General features: G+C 42.9%; 1 protein-coding gene across 1 annotated transcript in view; it reads right to left on the bottom strand.

Annotated features, from left to right (window-relative positions):
- The window catches only part of LOC143041153 (cGMP-dependent 3',5'-cyclic phosphodiesterase-like), a 199785-nt gene that overhangs the window by 6039 nt on the left and 174840 nt on the right, over positions 1 to 18906 (bottom strand). The window contains exons 9-11 of the mRNA XM_076212959.1: positions 12851 to 12961; positions 8411 to 8618; positions 4624 to 4798 (exon numbers count right to left, since the gene is read on the bottom strand). Of these exons, the coding sequence (XP_076069074.1) occupies positions 4624 to 4798; positions 8411 to 8618; positions 12851 to 12961 (494 nt within the window). The remainder of the gene's footprint in view (positions 1 to 4623; positions 4799 to 8410; positions 8619 to 12850; positions 12962 to 18906) is intronic.

Here is an 18906-nt window from a genome sequence, read left to right as displayed (position 1 = left end):
TACTAGTATATTACTAGTACAGTGTTATTATAGTGTACAAGTACTAATACGGTGATACCACAGTATACTACAATTCTAGTACAATGCAATAAAGTGTTAGTACTATAATGCACTACACTAGTACTATACTAATACTGCAATGCACTGTACTAGAACGTAAATGAATTGTACTAGTACAGTAGTCCATTGTGGTGGAATGTACTAGTATTCTGTACCAATGTAGTACATTGGTACAGAATACCAGTAGATTCCACCACAATGGACTAGTACAATTCATTTACGTTCTAGTACAGTGCATTGCAGTATTAGTATAGTACTAGTGTAGTGCATTATAGTACTAACACTTTATTACATTGTACTAGAATTGTAGTATACTGTGGTATCACCGTATTAGTACTTGTACACTATAATAACACTGTACTAGTAATATAGCATACTAGTATTGTAATGCACTGTACTAGAACTTTTGTAAACTGCACTATAGTATAATGTTCTGGTACTGTAGTGCCCTATACTGGCTTAGTCCACTAGTGCACTGCCTAGTACTAAAGTCCTCTATATTTCCACTGTACTAAAACTGGTATTGTAGTGCACTGAACTGGTACTGTAGTACACAACTAGTATAGTGCACTGTACTAGCACTGTAGCGCACTGTTCTTGCAATGCAGTTCACTGTTCTAGTACTGCAGGGCACTGTAGTTCTGTAGTTTACTGTTCTAGTGCTATAGTACCCTGCACTAGTTCTGTTATAGTACTGCAGTGCACTTTACTTCCATTGTAGTGCTCTATACTGGTACTGTAGTGTACCTTTACTGTAGTGCACTATACTGGTACTGTAATGCAATGAACAGATACTGTAGAGCCCATTACTAGCACTGTAATGCTTGTAACATCACTAGTACCCTGTACTTACCTGTATTAGCACTGTAGAACAATGTACTAGCACTTTAGTGCAATGCACTGGTACTCAAATGCACTGTACTGATACTGTAGTGCACTGTATTGGTACTGTAGTACATTGCTCTAATACTGTAGTGCACTGCACTAGTACTGTAGTGCACTGTACTAGAACTTTGGTGCTCTGTACTAGTAGTATAGTGTACTGTATTACTATTGTAGGGCATTGTTCTAGGAATATGGTGCACTAGTACTGTAATGCACTGTAGTAACACTATAGTGCACTGTACCACCACAATATTATAGTACACTGTGCCACCTTTATAGTATAGTGCACTGTACTAGTACTGTATTTCACTGTACCAGTACTGCAGTACTCTGTTCTAGTAACGCAGTGCACTGTACCTCTACTGTCGTGCACTGTACTTGTACTGTAGCACACTACTGCACTGTACTAGCACTGCTTTTCACTGTACTAGCACCATAGTGCACTGTACTTCTACTGTAGTGCATTGCAATGGTACTGTAGTGCACTGTGCTGTACTTGTACTGTTTTTCACTGTACTAGCACCATAGTGCACTGTACTTCTATTGTAGTGCAATGCAATTGTACTGTAGTGCACTGAACTTGTACTGTAGCACACTACTGCACTGTACTAGTACTGTTTTTCACTGTACTAGCACCATAGTGCACTGTACTTCTACTGTAGTGTACTGAACTTGTACTGTAGCACACTACTGCACTGTACTAGCACTGTTTTTCACTGTACTAGCACCATAGTGCACTGTACTTCTACTGTAGTGCATTGCAATGGTACTGTAGTGCACTGTACTGTACTTGTACTGTAGTGCACTGTACTAAAGTCGGGAAGGGCGAAAATCCGCTCAGAGCCTCGACATCGACGGGTACCTACGAGCACACGCCCCACATGTCCCTCCCAGTGCTCTGGGCACGACCTCCATCTCCTTTTCCCCATTCCTCCTCTTCCTCCTCCTCCTCTTCCTCCTGCTTTCCTCTTTCATCTCTTCCTTATCTTCATCTCCTTATTCTTCCATCTCTTCCTCCTCCTTCCTTTATCTTAGTCTCCCCTCCTCCTCCTCTTCCCTCCATCTCCTCCTCCTCCTCCTCTTCCTCCTGCTTTCCTCTTTCATCTCTTCCTTATCTTCATCTCCTTATTCTTCCATCTCTTCCTCCTCCTTCCTTTATCTTAGTCTCCCCTCCTCCTCCTCTTCTCTCCTCCTCCTCCTCCTCCACCTTCCTCCTTCATATCCCCCATTTTCTCCTCTTCCTCCTCCTGAACCTAAATCTCCTTCTCCTCCTCCACCTCTTCTTCTTCCTCCATATCCTCCATTTCTTCTTCCTCCTCCTCCTCCTCCCCCTCCATCTCCTCCTCCTCCTCCTCCCGCTGCGCAAATTGTAGCTTTACCTCCATTAATGGCTCAGTACACAACAAAATGTCACCTTCCGCTGTTTGCATCACCGCCCCCAAATTAACACACACACACACGTCACCACCGCCACCAATACCTCCATCATCACCATCACCAACATCTCCACCATCATCTGTATCATCAATATTTCCATCATCACCATCATCAATAACGCGATCATCATCATCATAACCACGACCAATATCTCTATAATTACCACAATCTCCATCATCACCCTCACTATCTCCGTTACCACCACCAACACCACCAGAGGTGATGGAGAATGTCCACAAACTGGAGCCCACAACAACAACTCGTCCTCAATCTCAATCAGTGCCAAAAGACCTCAGGATCACCTTCCAGCCTCACTCAACTTCATCACACTTCACCGGAGCACTGTCGTCGTCCATCACCGGCTCCACCTCCACTTTCATCACTGCCTCCACCTTACCTCCTCAATCTTTACTCAACTCCAGGCTTCCTCAATGTCTCCCTCACTCCCTCTCTCTCCCTCCTTGACCTTTCCTTACCCCTCTCCTCCTCCTCCTCTTCCTCCTCCACCACCACCAGTAACCTTCAACCGCAAGCCAATAAGTCTTATTGCATGAGCCCTATGGTCGCCTAGGCGTAAGACTGTTGAATATATTTCTATGACGTAATGCTCGCAAGTGGAATAAATGACGTGGCTGTGACGTCACTCGTGATGTGCGACGTCATAGATACGTCACTCGTGGGCTAGGACGTCAAACATGTCATAAAATATCATAATCGTGTGACGTCATTCGTGGTGTGACGTCATAGAAACGTCACTTTCCTCGTCTACGTCATACATTGTTCTTGTCCTCGATGACGTCAAACACTTCTTGAGGACGACTAAGGCGGCTTCGCACACCGACGCAACCAGTTGCATGAAACTGATCGCACGCATTTGATCTTATTTCATTATTATTATTATTATTTTTATTGTTGTTGTTGTTGTTGTTATTATTAATGTCAATATCTCTGTTATTACTACTCTTCTTCTGCATGAAAGGACGGAGAAGGGGTGGTCGCCGATTAAATGGCAATCAATGATTGTGTACTTTTAGCAAACGTTTGTTGAAGGTGTGTGAAAAGTATGTTTGTTTGATAACTGCAATATTGTAAAATGGAATACAATAACAAAATAAATTAATTTTGATAAAAAAAATTCTCTTGCTATGCGATGCTAAGTATGCAATATGAACTTTAAACAAACTTTTGGCCAACTTTGAAAGAAAAAGTACTATTTGGTCTCAAGTATAAATAAAATGCCTAACTATAGAGACAGCGTTCTTTGTGTATGATCTATGTGAATATTTGAAATATTCTAAAGAAAAACAGTTTTATCACATACTTGAAAGTATGCACATGTCACGTGACAACCTTTCAACAACCGTTATAATAACATTTGCTTAGGGGGTGGACAGGGGCTCTGCTGTGGATGTGCTGTGTCTTGCTGCATTGCTTCCGACTCAGGGTAGTGGGCGAGATACAGGGATGGCCCGTCATCCAGGAGGTGCCAAGAAAAGAGGGAGGGAAGGACGTGGAACATGTTGGGGATGGATTTTATGCTTTTTGAGTTTAGTTACCTTCCTTGTCAGGGGGAAAAAGCCTTTGGTATATGTATCACTACTACTATTGTTATTATTACTATTATTATTATCATTATTATATTATTATTATTATCTTATTATTTCTAATATAAGGATCTTCTTTGTGTCACATTCGTCGCGGTATTGTCAACAAGGATAGAAGCAATGCAACTGGTTGCGGCGTCATAGGCAACTGGTTGAGGCATCACAAGCAACTGGTTGCAGCATCGTAGGCAACTGGTTGCGGCGTCGCAATCAACTTGTTTTATGCAACTGGTTGAAACGTTGCAAACAACTGGTTGTAGCGTTGCAAACAACTTGTTTCATGCAACTGGTTGCAGTATCGTAAGCAACTGGATGCGGCGTCGCATACAACCGGTTGCGGCGTCGCATACAACCGGTTGCGGCGTCGCATGCAACCAGTTGCGGCGTCGCATGCAACAGGTTGCGGCGTCGCATGCAACCGGTTGCGGCGTCGCATACAACCGGTTGCGGCGTCGCATACAACCGGTTGCGGCGTCGCATGCAACCGGTTGCGGCGTCGCATGCAACCGGTTGCGGCGTCGCATGCAACCGGTTGCGGTGTCGCATGCAACTGGTTTCATGCAACGGGTTGCGTCGGTGTGCATGAGTGGACCTAACGAAGGACAAGTTCGGGGCCACGCCAGGTAAGCCTACTTACCGAGAATGATGTCCCGCATGAGGTCGAGGCACTGCGTGTACTGCTGCTGGCTCAGGTTCTCGAAGACGTTGCAGTCCTGCGTGTTGAGGATGCACATGGTCTGCGCCAAGTGGTGCCGCTCCATCACGCTCCCCTCGCTGCTGTACAGCGACGCCAACACGGAGTTACTCGCCACCTGCACGACGGAGGAAAGAGTCGTCAGTACGTCACGCTAACACAAGAGTTACTCGCGACCTGAAGAGAGGGAGGGTGGCTAGTAGTAGTAATAGTAGTAATAATAGTAATAAATAAATAATAATAAATGATAATAATAATAATAATAATAATAAAATTATAATAAAATAAAAATATAAATAATAGTAATAATAACAATAATTTTATTTGGCAATGAATCAATATAAAGTGCAGATAATGAAAAGAACACATAGTCACTCGTGAGGAGGAGGAGGAGTGTTCAACCCCCCTTCTCCTCCTCCTCTTCCTTCTCCCCCTTACTTCTTTTCTCTCCCCGTTCCCCCCTTTCCCCTTATTTAATCTTAAGCATATGTATCTCAACTAAGTACTTGAAAAAGCTGTAATAAGCGAAACGTCGTACAAATGAAGTCTCCGTCCTCATTTGGTGTTTAACTCGTGAGACGGAAACCAACGAGGAAAACGATGTGGACAATCACGGGTCACGTTGTGGGCTGTCAAAGAGACAACCAGCCAGACATAATCCCACAAGGCATCCAACGAGGAGCTAAAATCCCACCTTGGGACAACTGGCGAGACAGAATCCCCGGAGAATATGTCCATAAGTCGAAGATGTATGTCTGTCTGTCTGCCATGCACACATGCATACAGCCGAAACCTAAGAGAATAAAGTAACTCTGCCAGCATTGTGAATTTTCCCCACGCCAAATACACTCAAATTGTCAACTCTATTTCAACACAAACACACACACACACACACACATATATATATATATATATATATATATATATCACAAAGTAATGTCGTAGCACATTGGTAAAATTATACTAATGACCCACTTTCGGAGAAGAATAGGCGAAAGTAAAGAGATCCGTATATTTCGATCACTATCTGTGATCCTCTTCAGCAGATGTGTTACAGAGTGGAGAGAAGCATGTATATATATATATAAATATATATATATATAATATATATATATATGATATATGTATGTATATACCCGTATGTCTATATATAGTTGCTTCCTTCAGATGCTCTATTGTTTATTAAACTCACGAAACAGTGTGCGAGCCTAATTACAAGAGGATCCAATCTCCTTATACATCCACGAGTCTCAACATCTGTGAGGCCTGATCCAGCCAGCTGGCGATCGACGAACTTCAAAAGATGGCCTTGACCACCTGACGCGACACCACCTGTCTGGAAATTGTAATACGAAGGCAGGTTGATACGTGTGTGTATTACATAGACAATACAAGACATCCGTTTGTGTCTTTCATGGAGCACCTGGAAATACATGCGCTGTTATGTATACATGTGGAATCTGTACCCACATTTCCAGCACACACACACACATACATATATACACACACACACACACACACACATATATATATATATATATATATATATATAATGTTTGTGTCATTTGACATTTGGAAATAAACTTATCTGCTGGGATTCGAACCCTTGCCTAGGCGGCTTGCGTCTTATAAGACGTGATTGGTAAGGTCTTTGTCTTATAAGACGCAAGCCGCCTAAGCAAGGGTTCGAATCCCAACAGATGAGTTTATTTCCATATATATATATATATATATATATATATATATATATATATATATATATATATGTATATATATATAATATATATGTATATTATATATATATATATATATATATATATAAATATATTTATAATATATATATATATATATATATATGTATATATATATATATATATATATATATATATATATATATATATATATATATATATATATATGTACGTATGTGTGTGTGTTACTTTACCCAGAACGGTCCCCAGCATCCGGCCGCCCGGACACCAGACCCGGCGTCTCAGTTTCCGGGCATAACCAGATCCTAATCGGCACTTACCCAACTCTAAACGGCTCGCCTGACCTTGAATACGGCCCTCCCACTCCCACTCCCCTTCTCCCCTACCCCCCCTTCTTCCTCCTCCTCCTCCTCCTCCTCTTCCTCCTCCCCCTACCCCCCCTTCCTCTCGTCCTCTTCCTCCCTCCCCTCGCCCCTTTCACCTATGCCGGAAATTTGGTGGATTTTGTCCACGAATATAGAAACGCTAGTGAAATTCGCCTCCAGATGACGACAGCCCCTATCCCTATTTCCTCCTCCTCCTTCTTCCTCTCCCCCTCCCCTTACACACTCACTCACCGGCATCCTGGACGGGTTAAACGATAGAAACGATGGTGACATGACGGCGACTACATCTTCTCCCCTCCCCCTTCCTCTACGAACTTCAGATCGCTTCCTTCCATACCATAGGAGAGAAGAGCAGGAGGGCGACGGCGATAACTTCCTCTCTCCCATCCCTTCCTCCTTCATCATCATCTTCATCATCATTATCATCATCATCACCGTCATCATTTTTACATCATCATCACCGTCATCATCATCACCACCACTAATAAATTGGGGCCGTCATACGCCAGGGGGCGCGTTGCTTCACTCCCACGACGGCTGGCGCCAGTCAGTCCCCTGTACGGTCTCTCCCCGTGAGCAGGCAAGCTCCCAGGCAGACACCCTCCCATCCTACTCTCCAAACGACTCTCGACACGGTCGATCCACTTGCCCCTCCAGTAGCCACGAATTCTGTAGGCGTCGTCCCCTTCTTCGTCTCCTCCTCCTCCATCGAGGGTTGTTGTCTCTTGTGGAGACGATCCTGTAAGCGGGGTCAACGTCATGGAAACGTGAGGCCACATGATGCCCATAGAGCCGGAGTTGGCGCTCACGAATTATGCTGGAGGTAACTGGCCTAGACTGACCCTCACAGTACAGTCTCTGGTTTGATACGAAGTTATTCCAGTGATACACAGAATCGCTGGTTACATGATGACAAAGAAGACTGCATTGTACACAAATGCATCATGCCAGACCTCCTGACATCCATCCCTCCGAATCCACTCACCCCCGAAAAGACAGAGTCTGCCTGGCCAGGTTCCAGTGCGGCCGCCACCGTCCGGTCCTTCTAAGCTTCCAGAGGAGGCTGGATGACTGTCCTGGATGCATCACTTCAGCTCATACCATACAGCACATTACAAAAGGCTGAATTGTATGCAATCGTGCGTGCTAACAATACACTACGCACTCTGGAAGGGATTTGTGGGAAAACCCCGTTCCAGCCGTCGCGTTCCTCAGAAAGGCAGGGCTGCTCGGCCAGACAGTCTAGGGTACAACAACAACGAGGACCTACCTGGAAAGAATTCGCCAACGACGAGGACCCAACTGGGAAAAAATAGTCAACGACTAGGCCCCATCTGGAGAAAAAAAATCGTCAACAACGAGGACCCACCTGGGAAAAAAAATCGTCAACGACGAGAACCCATCTGGAAAAAATCGTCAACAACTAAGTCCCATCTGGAAAAAAAATCGTCAACAACGAGGACCCACCTGGGAAAAAATCGTCAACAACGAGGACCCACCTGGAAAGAATTCGTCAACGACGAGAACCCATCTGGAAAAAAATCGTCAACAACTAAATCCCATCTGGAGAAAAAAAAAATCGTCAACAACGAGGACCCACCTGGAAAAAAATCGTCAACAACGAGGACCCACCTGGAAAGAATTCGTGGTCCCTCGATGGTCGAGATCGTGGCAGAGTGAGGAGAAGACGAGTGCCAAAGCCTCGAGGTCCGTCAGGGCCTTGGTGGCCGTCAGGTCCAGGTTGTGCAGTGTCAGGAAGGCGAAGTGGGTGACGCTGAAGGCGTGGATCCAGTTGTGATACGGCGGGTCCCGATAACCTTTGCGGACCATAAGGGTGAACCTGACGAAGGCACAGAAGGAGAACGCGGTCAGGACATGGGGAGGTCGGGGGATGCTGGGTTGACACGTCGTGTGTGTGTGTGTGTGTGTGTGTGTGTACGCTATTGTGTTAAATATGGGTGTAGTTGGGTAGCTTTTCTCTCAAAAAAGTTGTATTGAATGTGCTTGTGTGTGTGTGTATGTACGCACTTGTGTTAAATATGGGTGTACGTGGGTAGCTTTTCCCTCAAACAAGTTATATTGAATATGTGTGTGTGTGAGATAGAGAGAAAACTATTTTGTGTGTATGTGCATATATATATATATGTATATGTATTCATATACAGTATGTGTATTTACAAATGTATGTGTGTTTCATATGTATGCATCTGAGCAGGAAGTTTTCCCTCAGACAAGTGTTATTGAATGTGACAGCACAAATACAAACATATTTTCATTATCTAATTTCATTTTTATGTTTATTTTTATTTTTTCCTTTATTTTGATTTACGTATAATTACATCTCATCGGTATTTTTTCCGTGTACGTCCATGCAGGCATGTATGTAAAGACGTGGGTATATATGTATGCATGTATGCAAAGACGTGGGTATGTATGCATGTATGTAAAGTGGGTATGTATGTATGCATGTATGTAAAGTGGGTATGTATGTATGCATGTATGTAAAATGGGTATGTATGTATGCATGTTTGTAAAGTATGTATGTATGTATGGAGGTAGGTAGATATGTACAGTATGTATTTAAGAAGGTAAGTAGGTACAGTGTATATGTACTGTATGTGTGTACAGTATGGAGGTAAGTGGGTAGGTATGTAGGGTATATCTATGAAGTTAGTAGGTAGAGTATGTAAATATGTATGTATTTATGAAGGTATATATATGTATGTATGTGTGGAGGTAGGTACATTATGTACGTATGGGTCGAGTCTATATGTACTATGTATGTGTGTGTGTGTGTGTGTGTGTGTGTGTGTGTGTGTGTGTGTGTGCGCGCGCGCGCATCTGCCCACCTCTGCTCCATGGCGAGGTAGGCGTTGAACCTTTTCATGGAATTTACAAAAATAAGACAACTAAAACTGTAATTTTTGACGGAAATAGAACGAGGAGAAAACAGAGGCACATAAAGTGAAACAGTTTTAGTTGAACCCACCTGTGTTTATTGTTTTGATCTTTACGCGTACACATAATATTTTCGCTACATTAAATTTTAGAGATATCAAATTTTAGCGGCATCAGAACTTAGCAAAATAAAAATTTAGCGACATGAAAATTTGATGAAAAAATACAGAAATATTAAGATAAATTAACAAATAAGATAATGATAATTAAACATGTAAATAGATAAAAATAAAGTTGAAATGTCTAAACACCTAGCTTGGTGGGTGACGGTAGATGGACCCCAGATCGTAGCTCTCGGCGGCCGGGTTAGTATGTATATATATATATATATATATATATATATATATATATATATATATATATATGTATATATATACATATATATATATATACATATATATATATATTATACATATATATATATATATATATTATACATATATATATATATATTATATATATATATTATACATATATATATATATATGTACAGTATATATGTATATATATATATATATATATATATATATGTGTGTGTGTGTGTGTGTGTGTGTGTGTGTGGTCGTGAAAAACAGAGAGCGAGAGTTGTCCTGGCAGCTTGATCATATAAATGTCAAAAATTACTTATCACAGCCAGTCACGATATTCATAAAACCAAAAATTATGAACAGAAATAAAAGGCTAAAAATAATAATAATAAATAAAATAATATTGATAAAAAAATCTACCCAGAGCGAGGAATATAATGAGAGGCCCCCTTCACACTAGCGGTTTCAACCGCGGCGGTTCTATTAGAATGTAGGACATTGCTTTGCACGACGCATATGCATACAGTTATCTCTATGGCCCTGTTCACACTAGCGGTTCGAACCGCTCGGAAACCGCGGAGGGACCGCATAGTCCAGGAAAAATTGTGCAGTTTAGTGTGAAAATCTCCATTGACTTACGGTCTTGTTCACATTAGCGGTTTGAATCGCGGCGGTTCAATTACAATGCAAGTCAATGTAGGCGTTCGCACAACAACCGCGCAGTTTTTCCCTTGATTATTCGGTTGCTCCGCCGCGGTTCAAACCGCTAGTGTGAGGAGGGCCTTACACCACCGTACATAGGTTGGCAGGAGCTTGATCACCTTCCATGTACACATTAATGTATACATGTACATTGTGTACAATGATGTGTACATGTACAATGTGTACACGAATGTGTATATGAACACATGGGTTGATAGGAGCTTAATGACATTCCATGTACACACTGATGTGTACATGTACAATGTGAACATTTATGTATACATGTACAATGTGAGCATTTTTATGTATATGTACAATGGTGTGTACAAAGCATCCACGTTAAGACGCTCCTTCTGTACAGGTACACTGGCGTGTGCATTGGAAATGTGTACATTATGTACACTGACGTGTATATGTAAAATGTGTACATTGAGGTGTACATGTACAATGGTGTGTATATTGATGCGTGCATGTATAATATGTACATTATTGTGTACCTGTACAATTATATGTACATTGATGTGCATATCTACATTGTGTACATTGATGTGTACATGTACAATAATGTCTATATGTATAGTAATGGTTACATTGATGTGTACATGTTTAATATGTACATTAATGTACACATTTACAACAATGTGTATATGTACAATAATAGTTACATTGATGTGTACATGTACAATATGTGCATTAATGTGTACATATACAATAATATGCATATGTACAATAATGGTTACATTGATGTGTACATGTATATGTACATTAATGTGTACATTTACAATAATGTGTATATGTACAATAATGGTTACATTGATGTGTACATGTACAATATGTGCATTTATGTGTACATATACAATAATGTGTACATTGATGAATACATGTACAATAATGTATGTATTTATGTATACATGTACAATTTGTAGATTGATGTGTATATGTACAATAATGTGCATTGATGTATAATGTACAATGTGTATACTGATAAGTATATGTATAATATTGCGTGCGTGTACATTGATATGTACATATAAAGTTATGTGTACATGTACAACAATGTGTACATTGATGTATATATGTACAATGTATATTCTGATAAGTACATGTATAATATTGTTTACGTGTACATTGATATGTACATATACAATTATGTGTACATGTACAACAATGTGTACATTGATGTGTACATATAAGATGATGTGTACAACTTGTACGAAGTGTACACGCCAAGACTCGGCTAATGACCAACTACGTCGATCAAACGGACAAATCACTCTGACCTTGACCGTCCCCCTCAAGCGTGTACACACACACACACACACACACACACACACACACACACACACACACACACACACACACACACACACACACACAGGGAGAGAGAAAGAGAGAGAGAGAGAGAGGACACCCCTTGTTTGTAAAACTCGGAGCACCAATTACCGTAACGTATAACACAACACCTCGGGGAAAAAAATCTATAGAAAATGGAAAGAGGATCCACCCCATCTCATAGAAAATGGAGTGAGGTGAGAAGGAAGGTTGTGGGCGAGCGCGCGCGCGTGTGTGTGTGTGCGAGAGAGATGCAGAGGGAGGAAGAGGGGAAAACAAAGATAAGGGGAGGAGGGAGATAAGAAAAGAGAGAGGAAGAGATAGGAGGAGATGGAAGAGGAGGAAAGGAAGAAGATGAGAAAGAGAGGGGCCGTTGGGAGAGAAGAGAGAGGGTAGGTGGAAGGGAGAGAGAGAGAGAGAGAAAGAGAGAAGGAGGGAAAGAGGGTAGGTGAGAGATAGAGAGAGGGAGGGGGAGAGAGAGGAGAGGGAGGGTGTAGGTTTGTGTGTGTGTGTGTATGTGTGTGTGTGTGAGAGAGAGAGAGAGAGAGAAAGAGAGCAAGTTAGCTTGCTAGGTAGTACACCAGGTATTACGTGATTAGCGGCCCTGGGCGGGGACCAAACTCGGACCACAAAACGAGAGAGAGAGGTGGAGAGAAGGATAGGCTAGGGGAGAGATAGAGAAAGAGAGAGGGGAGATGGGAGAGAGAAGGAGGTGGGAGAGAGAGAGAGAGCTAGAGCTAGTTAGCTTGGTAGGCTGTCAACTAGGTGTTACCTGGCCAATGTGTCTCTCCGAATCTGCCATCTAGTGATGAATCCGAGGCGGTCAAGCATGGAAACGACGGCCAGGGGCGTGCTCGACTCAGTCAGCTGACGGGGGAAGTACCTGAGGACGAAGAAGGGCCAAGATCAGTTCCCGGAATGACGTCACCAGTCGGATTTGACGTCACCAGTGGGATTTATTCGTTTGTTTGTTTTACGGATGAACGTATCCGTGTCTCCTGTGTCCTTGCTGCTGCCTGCCTGCCCGCGGCTTAGTTTTTCTTTTATCTGCTTGTGTGTGCCTTAGTTATACATACATGTATATATATATATATATATATATATACACACATATATGTATATAAACTTGTATCTTAACTTTCTGTAAGCATTCTGCTGAAGAGGACTACAGATAGTAGTCGAAATATACAGTTTCTCTTTATTTCCATTATTATTTCTCCGATAGTGGATTTACAGTGAACATATATATATATATATATACACACATACATATATATGTATATATATATATAGATCTATATATATATATATATATATATATATGTATATATATTTATGGACAAACGTACTTTTATCTCCTGTGTGCTTGTGCCTGTGGCTTAGATTGTTCTAATACCTGTGTCCTTCCTTGTGCCTGTGTCTTAGTTTGTGTTTGAGTCTTAGATTGTGCCTATGGAGGTTGTGGTTTAGGTTGTGCCTGCGCCTTAGATTGCGCTTGTGCCTTAGCTTGTACTTGTGACTGTCTTAGCTCGTATCTGTGTCTTAGCTTATTCTGGTGGCTGTTACTTAAGTTGTGCTAATACTTGTGTCTTTCCTTGTGCCTGTATCTTACATTGTGCTTGTGTCTTGGATTGTGCGTGTGCCTGTGACTTAGTTTGTGCTTGTACCTGTGTCTTTGCTTGTGCCTGTGTCTTAGCTTGTGCCTGTGTCTTTGCGCTTGTGCCTGAGCTTTTGTGTGTGCTTGTGACTGAGGTTATGTTTGTGAATGTGGCTTAGCTTGTGCTTCCGTGTCTGTGTTTGTGCTTGTGCCTGTGTCTTTGTGTTTGTGTGTCTCTGCTTATGATTGAGGCTGTGTTTATGACTGTGTCTTAACCTGTGTTTGTGTCTTAGCTTATACTTGTGCCTGTTAGGTTGTGCCTGTGTCTTAACTTGTGTTTGTGTCTTAGCTTATACTTGTGCCTGTTAGGTTGTGCCTGTGTCTTAACTTGTGTTTGTGCCTGTGTCTTACGTTGTGCCTGTGTCTAGCTTGTGCCTATGACTTAGGTTGGGCTAATACATGTGCCTTTCCTTGTGCCTGTGTCTTAGCTTGTGATTGTGACTTAGCTTGTGTTTGTGACTTAGTTTGTGTCTGTACCTGTGTCTTGTACTTGTGTCTATGATTTTGTGTGTGCTTGTGACTGAGGTTATGCTTGTGAATGTGAATTAGCTTGTACTTGGGTGTCTGTGCTTGTGCCTGTGACTTAGATTGTGCTTGTGTGTCTGTGTCCGTGTCTAAGAAAATATACTCTCGTACACACAAAATAACCTTCATTCCTTCTAGTTATAAGCAACACAACTAGATTTAGAAAAAAAATCACAAATATACTGAAAATTTCATTCATTTACTAAAATAACAATTTCATTGAACAATTTCACAAATTCACACTGAGCAGTTTCATATATTTACTGAACAACTTCACAATTTTATTGAAAATTTTTCACACATTTACTGAACAATTTCACACATTTACTTAACAATTTCACAAATTTACTGGAGAACTTCAGAATTGTATTTATTTTTTTTTCACACATTTATTGAACAATTTCACAAATTTACTTTATTTCACAAATTTAGTGAGCAATTTTACATTTACTGAATAATTTCACAAATTCACTGGAGAATTTCACACACTGAATAGATCCACAAATTCACTGGACAATTTCACAAATTCATTGGACAATTTCACACATTTAATGAACAATTCACACAAATTCTCTGAACTATTTCGCAAAATTACTGGACAATTTCACGAACTCACTAAACTCCACAAATGAGCATAAAACTTGATTACTTGATTGGCAAACCTCCAGAAAGACGAGACAGTTTGATTAAATTATCTTCATGAGGAGGAGGAGGAGGAAGAGGAGGAGGAGAAAGAGGAATAGGAGGAGGAAGCAGAGGAGGAGGATGAGGAGGAGGTGGAGGAGAATGAGGAAGAGCAGGAGCAGGAGGATAAGGAAGAGGTGGAGGAGAACGAGGAATAGGAGGAGGAGGAAGAGGTGGAGGAGAATGAGGAATAGGAGGAGGAATAAGAAGAGGAAGAGGAGGTGATGAAGGAGGATGAAGAGGTGATAGAGGAGGAAGAGGAAAAGATGGAGGAGGAGAAAGAGGAGGAGGAAGAGGTGGAGGAGAATGAGGAAGAGGAGGAGCAGGAGAGTGAGGAAGAGGAATAAGAAGAGGAAGAGGTGATGAAGGAGGATGAAGAGGAAGAGGTGATGAAGGAGGATGAAGACGAGGAGAAGGAGGAGGAGGAGGAAGGGGAAGAGAGGGAGGAGAAAGTTGAGAAGGAGGAGGAAGGGAAGGAGGAAGAGGAGGGGGAGGAGGAAGAGAAAACGTCTTAAAGTATCTCATTGGCTCCGACTCGTTTTAATCCGTTGAGGAGATTTCCGTTAGAAAATATTTGAAATCCGATTGCCAAGACTCAAATTCAAATGTTCCCGACCGTTAAATCCGTTATTTTAGCTTCGCGCGTGCAGCGTATAACGATGTATGCGTGCAAACATACATGTATACATCATACACACAAAAACACACACACACAAAAATACACACAACTAGTACGGGATAATGGTGTATTTCATCTTTGAATAAACAAACAGTGCAGAAATATAAAAGTACGGTACAGCTGCTTTTGTCTTTCATCTTCACACCAACAAGATAAAACGACTGAAATTAAAAAACAGAAATAAATAATTCGAGCAGGTCATATACAAGTTCGCACCGGATAAAGGTCATGTGAACCGGTTTAACCCATGTCGTTGACCTGACCTCACCCGAGCTGACCTGAGTTGACCTAGGTCACGATTTGGAGTTTAGTGTCCTTCCCCCAACAGAATTTCATAAACAACTCAATTAAGAACTCACGATGCTCGAGAGCTCCCGTTTCACATTATTTTCTCTTTTGCGCCAAAAATGAAAAAAACAAAATTCAATTTGTGTCATACATACGAAGAGAGTAGAGTGTAAAGAGAGGAACTGAAAAAGAGCCATGGATGGTGGAGAGAGAGAGAGAGAGAGAGAGGAAAGTACGAATAAAGAGGGATGATAAAGAGAGGAGGAGGAAGGTGATGGGAGAAGATGAAAAAGAGGAGGAGAGTAAAAAAGGAGGAGGAAGAGTAAGAGGGGGACGATAAGGAGGAGGAGGAAGAGGATAGTAAGAGCGAGAAGGAGGAAGATGAGGAAGAGGAGGAGGAGGAGAAGTAGGAAGAGAATGAGGAAGAGCGAGAAGGAGGACGGTAAGGAGGAGGAGGAAGAGGAGAATAAGAGCGAGGAGGAGGAAGAGTAAGAGGAGGACGATAAGGAGGAGGAGGAAGAGGAGAGTAAGAGCGAGAAGGAGGAAGGTAAGGAGGAGGAGGAAGAGGAAAAGTAGGAAGAAAATGAGGAGGAGGAGAGGAAGAGGGCGATAAGGAGGAGGAGGAGGAAGAGAAGTAGGGAGAGGGAGAGTAAGAGAAGGAAGAGGAGGAAATTGAGAATGAGGGGGAAGAGGAGAAAAGGAAGAGGAGGAGGAGGAGGAGGAAGAGGAAAAGAAGTAGGAAGAGAATGAGGAGGAGGAGGAGAGTAGGAGAAGGAGGGGGAAGAGAAGGAGGACGAAGAGAAGTAGGAAGGGAAAGAGGGAATCTAAGCCCTGTTCATACTAGCGGTTTGAACCGCGCGGAAACCGCGGTGGTGCCACATAGCTAAGAAAAAACTACGCGGTTATGTGTGAACGCCTCCATTGACTTACCAAGGACGCTCCCCCCTCTCCCCACTCTCTCCCTTCTCCCCCTCCCCCCTTCACCTCCTCCTCCTTCTTCTTCAACCCCCTCTCTCACTCTTCCCCTTCCTCCCCTCTCTCCCTCCATCTTTTCCCCTACTCCCCTCTCTCCCGTCCCTTCCCCTCCCCTCTCTCCCTCCCCCTTCTCTCCATGCCTCCCTCCCCTCCTCTTCCCCCTCTCTTCCCTTTCCTCTCCCCTCCCTTTCCCTTTCCTCTCCCCTCCCTTTCCCTTCCTCCTTTCTCTCCTTACTCTTCCCTCCCTTCTCTCCCTTCCCTTCCTTCCTGTCTCTCCCTTCCCCTCTCCTTTCCCTTCCCCTACCCTCTCTCCCTTCCCCTCCCCTCCCCTCTCTCTTTTCCCTTTCCCTCCCCCTATCTTCCCCTCCCCTCTCTCCCTTCCTCTCCCCTCCCCTCTCTCCTTCCCCCCTCTCTTCCCCTCCCCTCCCCTCCCCTCTCTCCCTTCCCCTCTCCTCCCCCTCTCTCCCTTCCCCTTCCCTCCCCCTCTCCCTTCCCCTCCCCTCTCTCTCTTGCCCTTCCCCTCTCCCTCCTTCGTCATAATTCATTTCCCGCCCGCCCCTTCCTCTATCTCCTCTTCGATCATGCCACCTCATGTACCTCTCCTCTTCCTCCTCCTCCTCTCCTCTCCTCCTTCTCCCTACTCCACTCCCTCTACCTCGATAACACCTCCATGTGACCTTGTTTCACCTCCACAAATTTCTCCCTCCATTCCTCCCTCCTGCTTCCTCTGATCTCCCTCCTCTTCCCTTTCTCTCTCTCCCTTCTCAAAAACCACACATTCTTCTACTTCATACATTTACTAAATTATTTGCTGATCCAATGCTGATGCACTCTCTTAAGGGGTTATCACGCCGGGCAGCTTCCACGGGCTTCAACAACAGCAGCACCGACCGTTGAAAGTTCGTTGGAGTTAAAACGACTTCGGTGACAATATTTGAATTTTCAAATCTCCAACTGTCAATTTATATTTCTCCGTCTAGCAAAGCTGAAGGATGAACTAAGAGATTGTGAACCTAGACGAATGTTAGACACACTCTTGGAATGTTCTTTGACAAGTCTAGGTTTCCGTGAGCGAAGTCATATTCTAGTTGTTCAAATGGAGGTTGGAGGAAAAATAGCCCAGTGTGATAGCCCCTTTAGCACTATCACCATCTACAACACTTCTACCGGTTTTTGTTCCAAAGCTCCGCCAGGGGATTCGAATCACCCAAAAGGATGCCAAGAGCTTGTCACGGTTTAGCCCCATTTTTTTTTTATTATTTCTATTTCATTCATCTATTCTTTTCGCGAGTGTTTCTATGTCACTCTGCATCGGTTAGAGAGTATTTCTTCTGAGGAGATTGAAAGACAACACATTGCTGCATGCCCGACCTCCTGATCTCCCTCCCTCCGAATCCACTCACCCCCGAGAGGACAGAGTCCGCCTGGGCCAGGCTGCGAGCGGTGATGCGGCCGCACCGTCCAGAATCTCCAAGCTACCAGAAGAGGCTGGATGGCGCACCGTCCAGAATCTCCAAGCTACCAGAAGAGGCTGGATGGCGCACCGTCCAGAATCTCCAAGCTACCAGAAGAGGCTGGATGACCACCCCGTCGCGAATGACTGTCCAGGATGCGACACTTCAGCCCCAAACTATACAACACATTAATGAAGACTGCTTTGTACACAATCACGCACGTCAACAACACAACACATTATACTCTAGAAGGGATTTGTGGAAAGTACATCCAGAAAGCGGCCGTCAGGAGTTGTCGGGTGAACAATATTGTTATGTCTTTCATCTTTGTGTATTATTTCTGTAATTATATATACTTTTTGTCGATTGTTACTTTTTATGTATGTGTATGTGCCTCACTTTGGGTCCTCAATTCATTTTCTGTCATAAAAGGGACCCCTGGTTGCAAAAAAAATGTTGCAAAAAGAGAGGGAGAAAGAGAGAGAGAGAGAGAGAGAGAGAGAGAACCTCTGACCTAGGGAACGACAACCCCACCTCTATCATTATCAGTTTTGCTTTCTCGTGCT

Source organism: Oratosquilla oratoria, chromosome 30 (assembly GCF_046742065.1).
Source record: "Oratosquilla oratoria isolate Oo_2021 chromosome 30, ASM4674206v1, whole genome shotgun sequence".
Classification (NCBI taxonomy): Eukaryota; Metazoa; Arthropoda; class Malacostraca; order Stomatopoda; family Squillidae; genus Oratosquilla; species Oratosquilla oratoria.
This window is presented reverse-complemented; position numbering and strand designations above follow the sequence as displayed.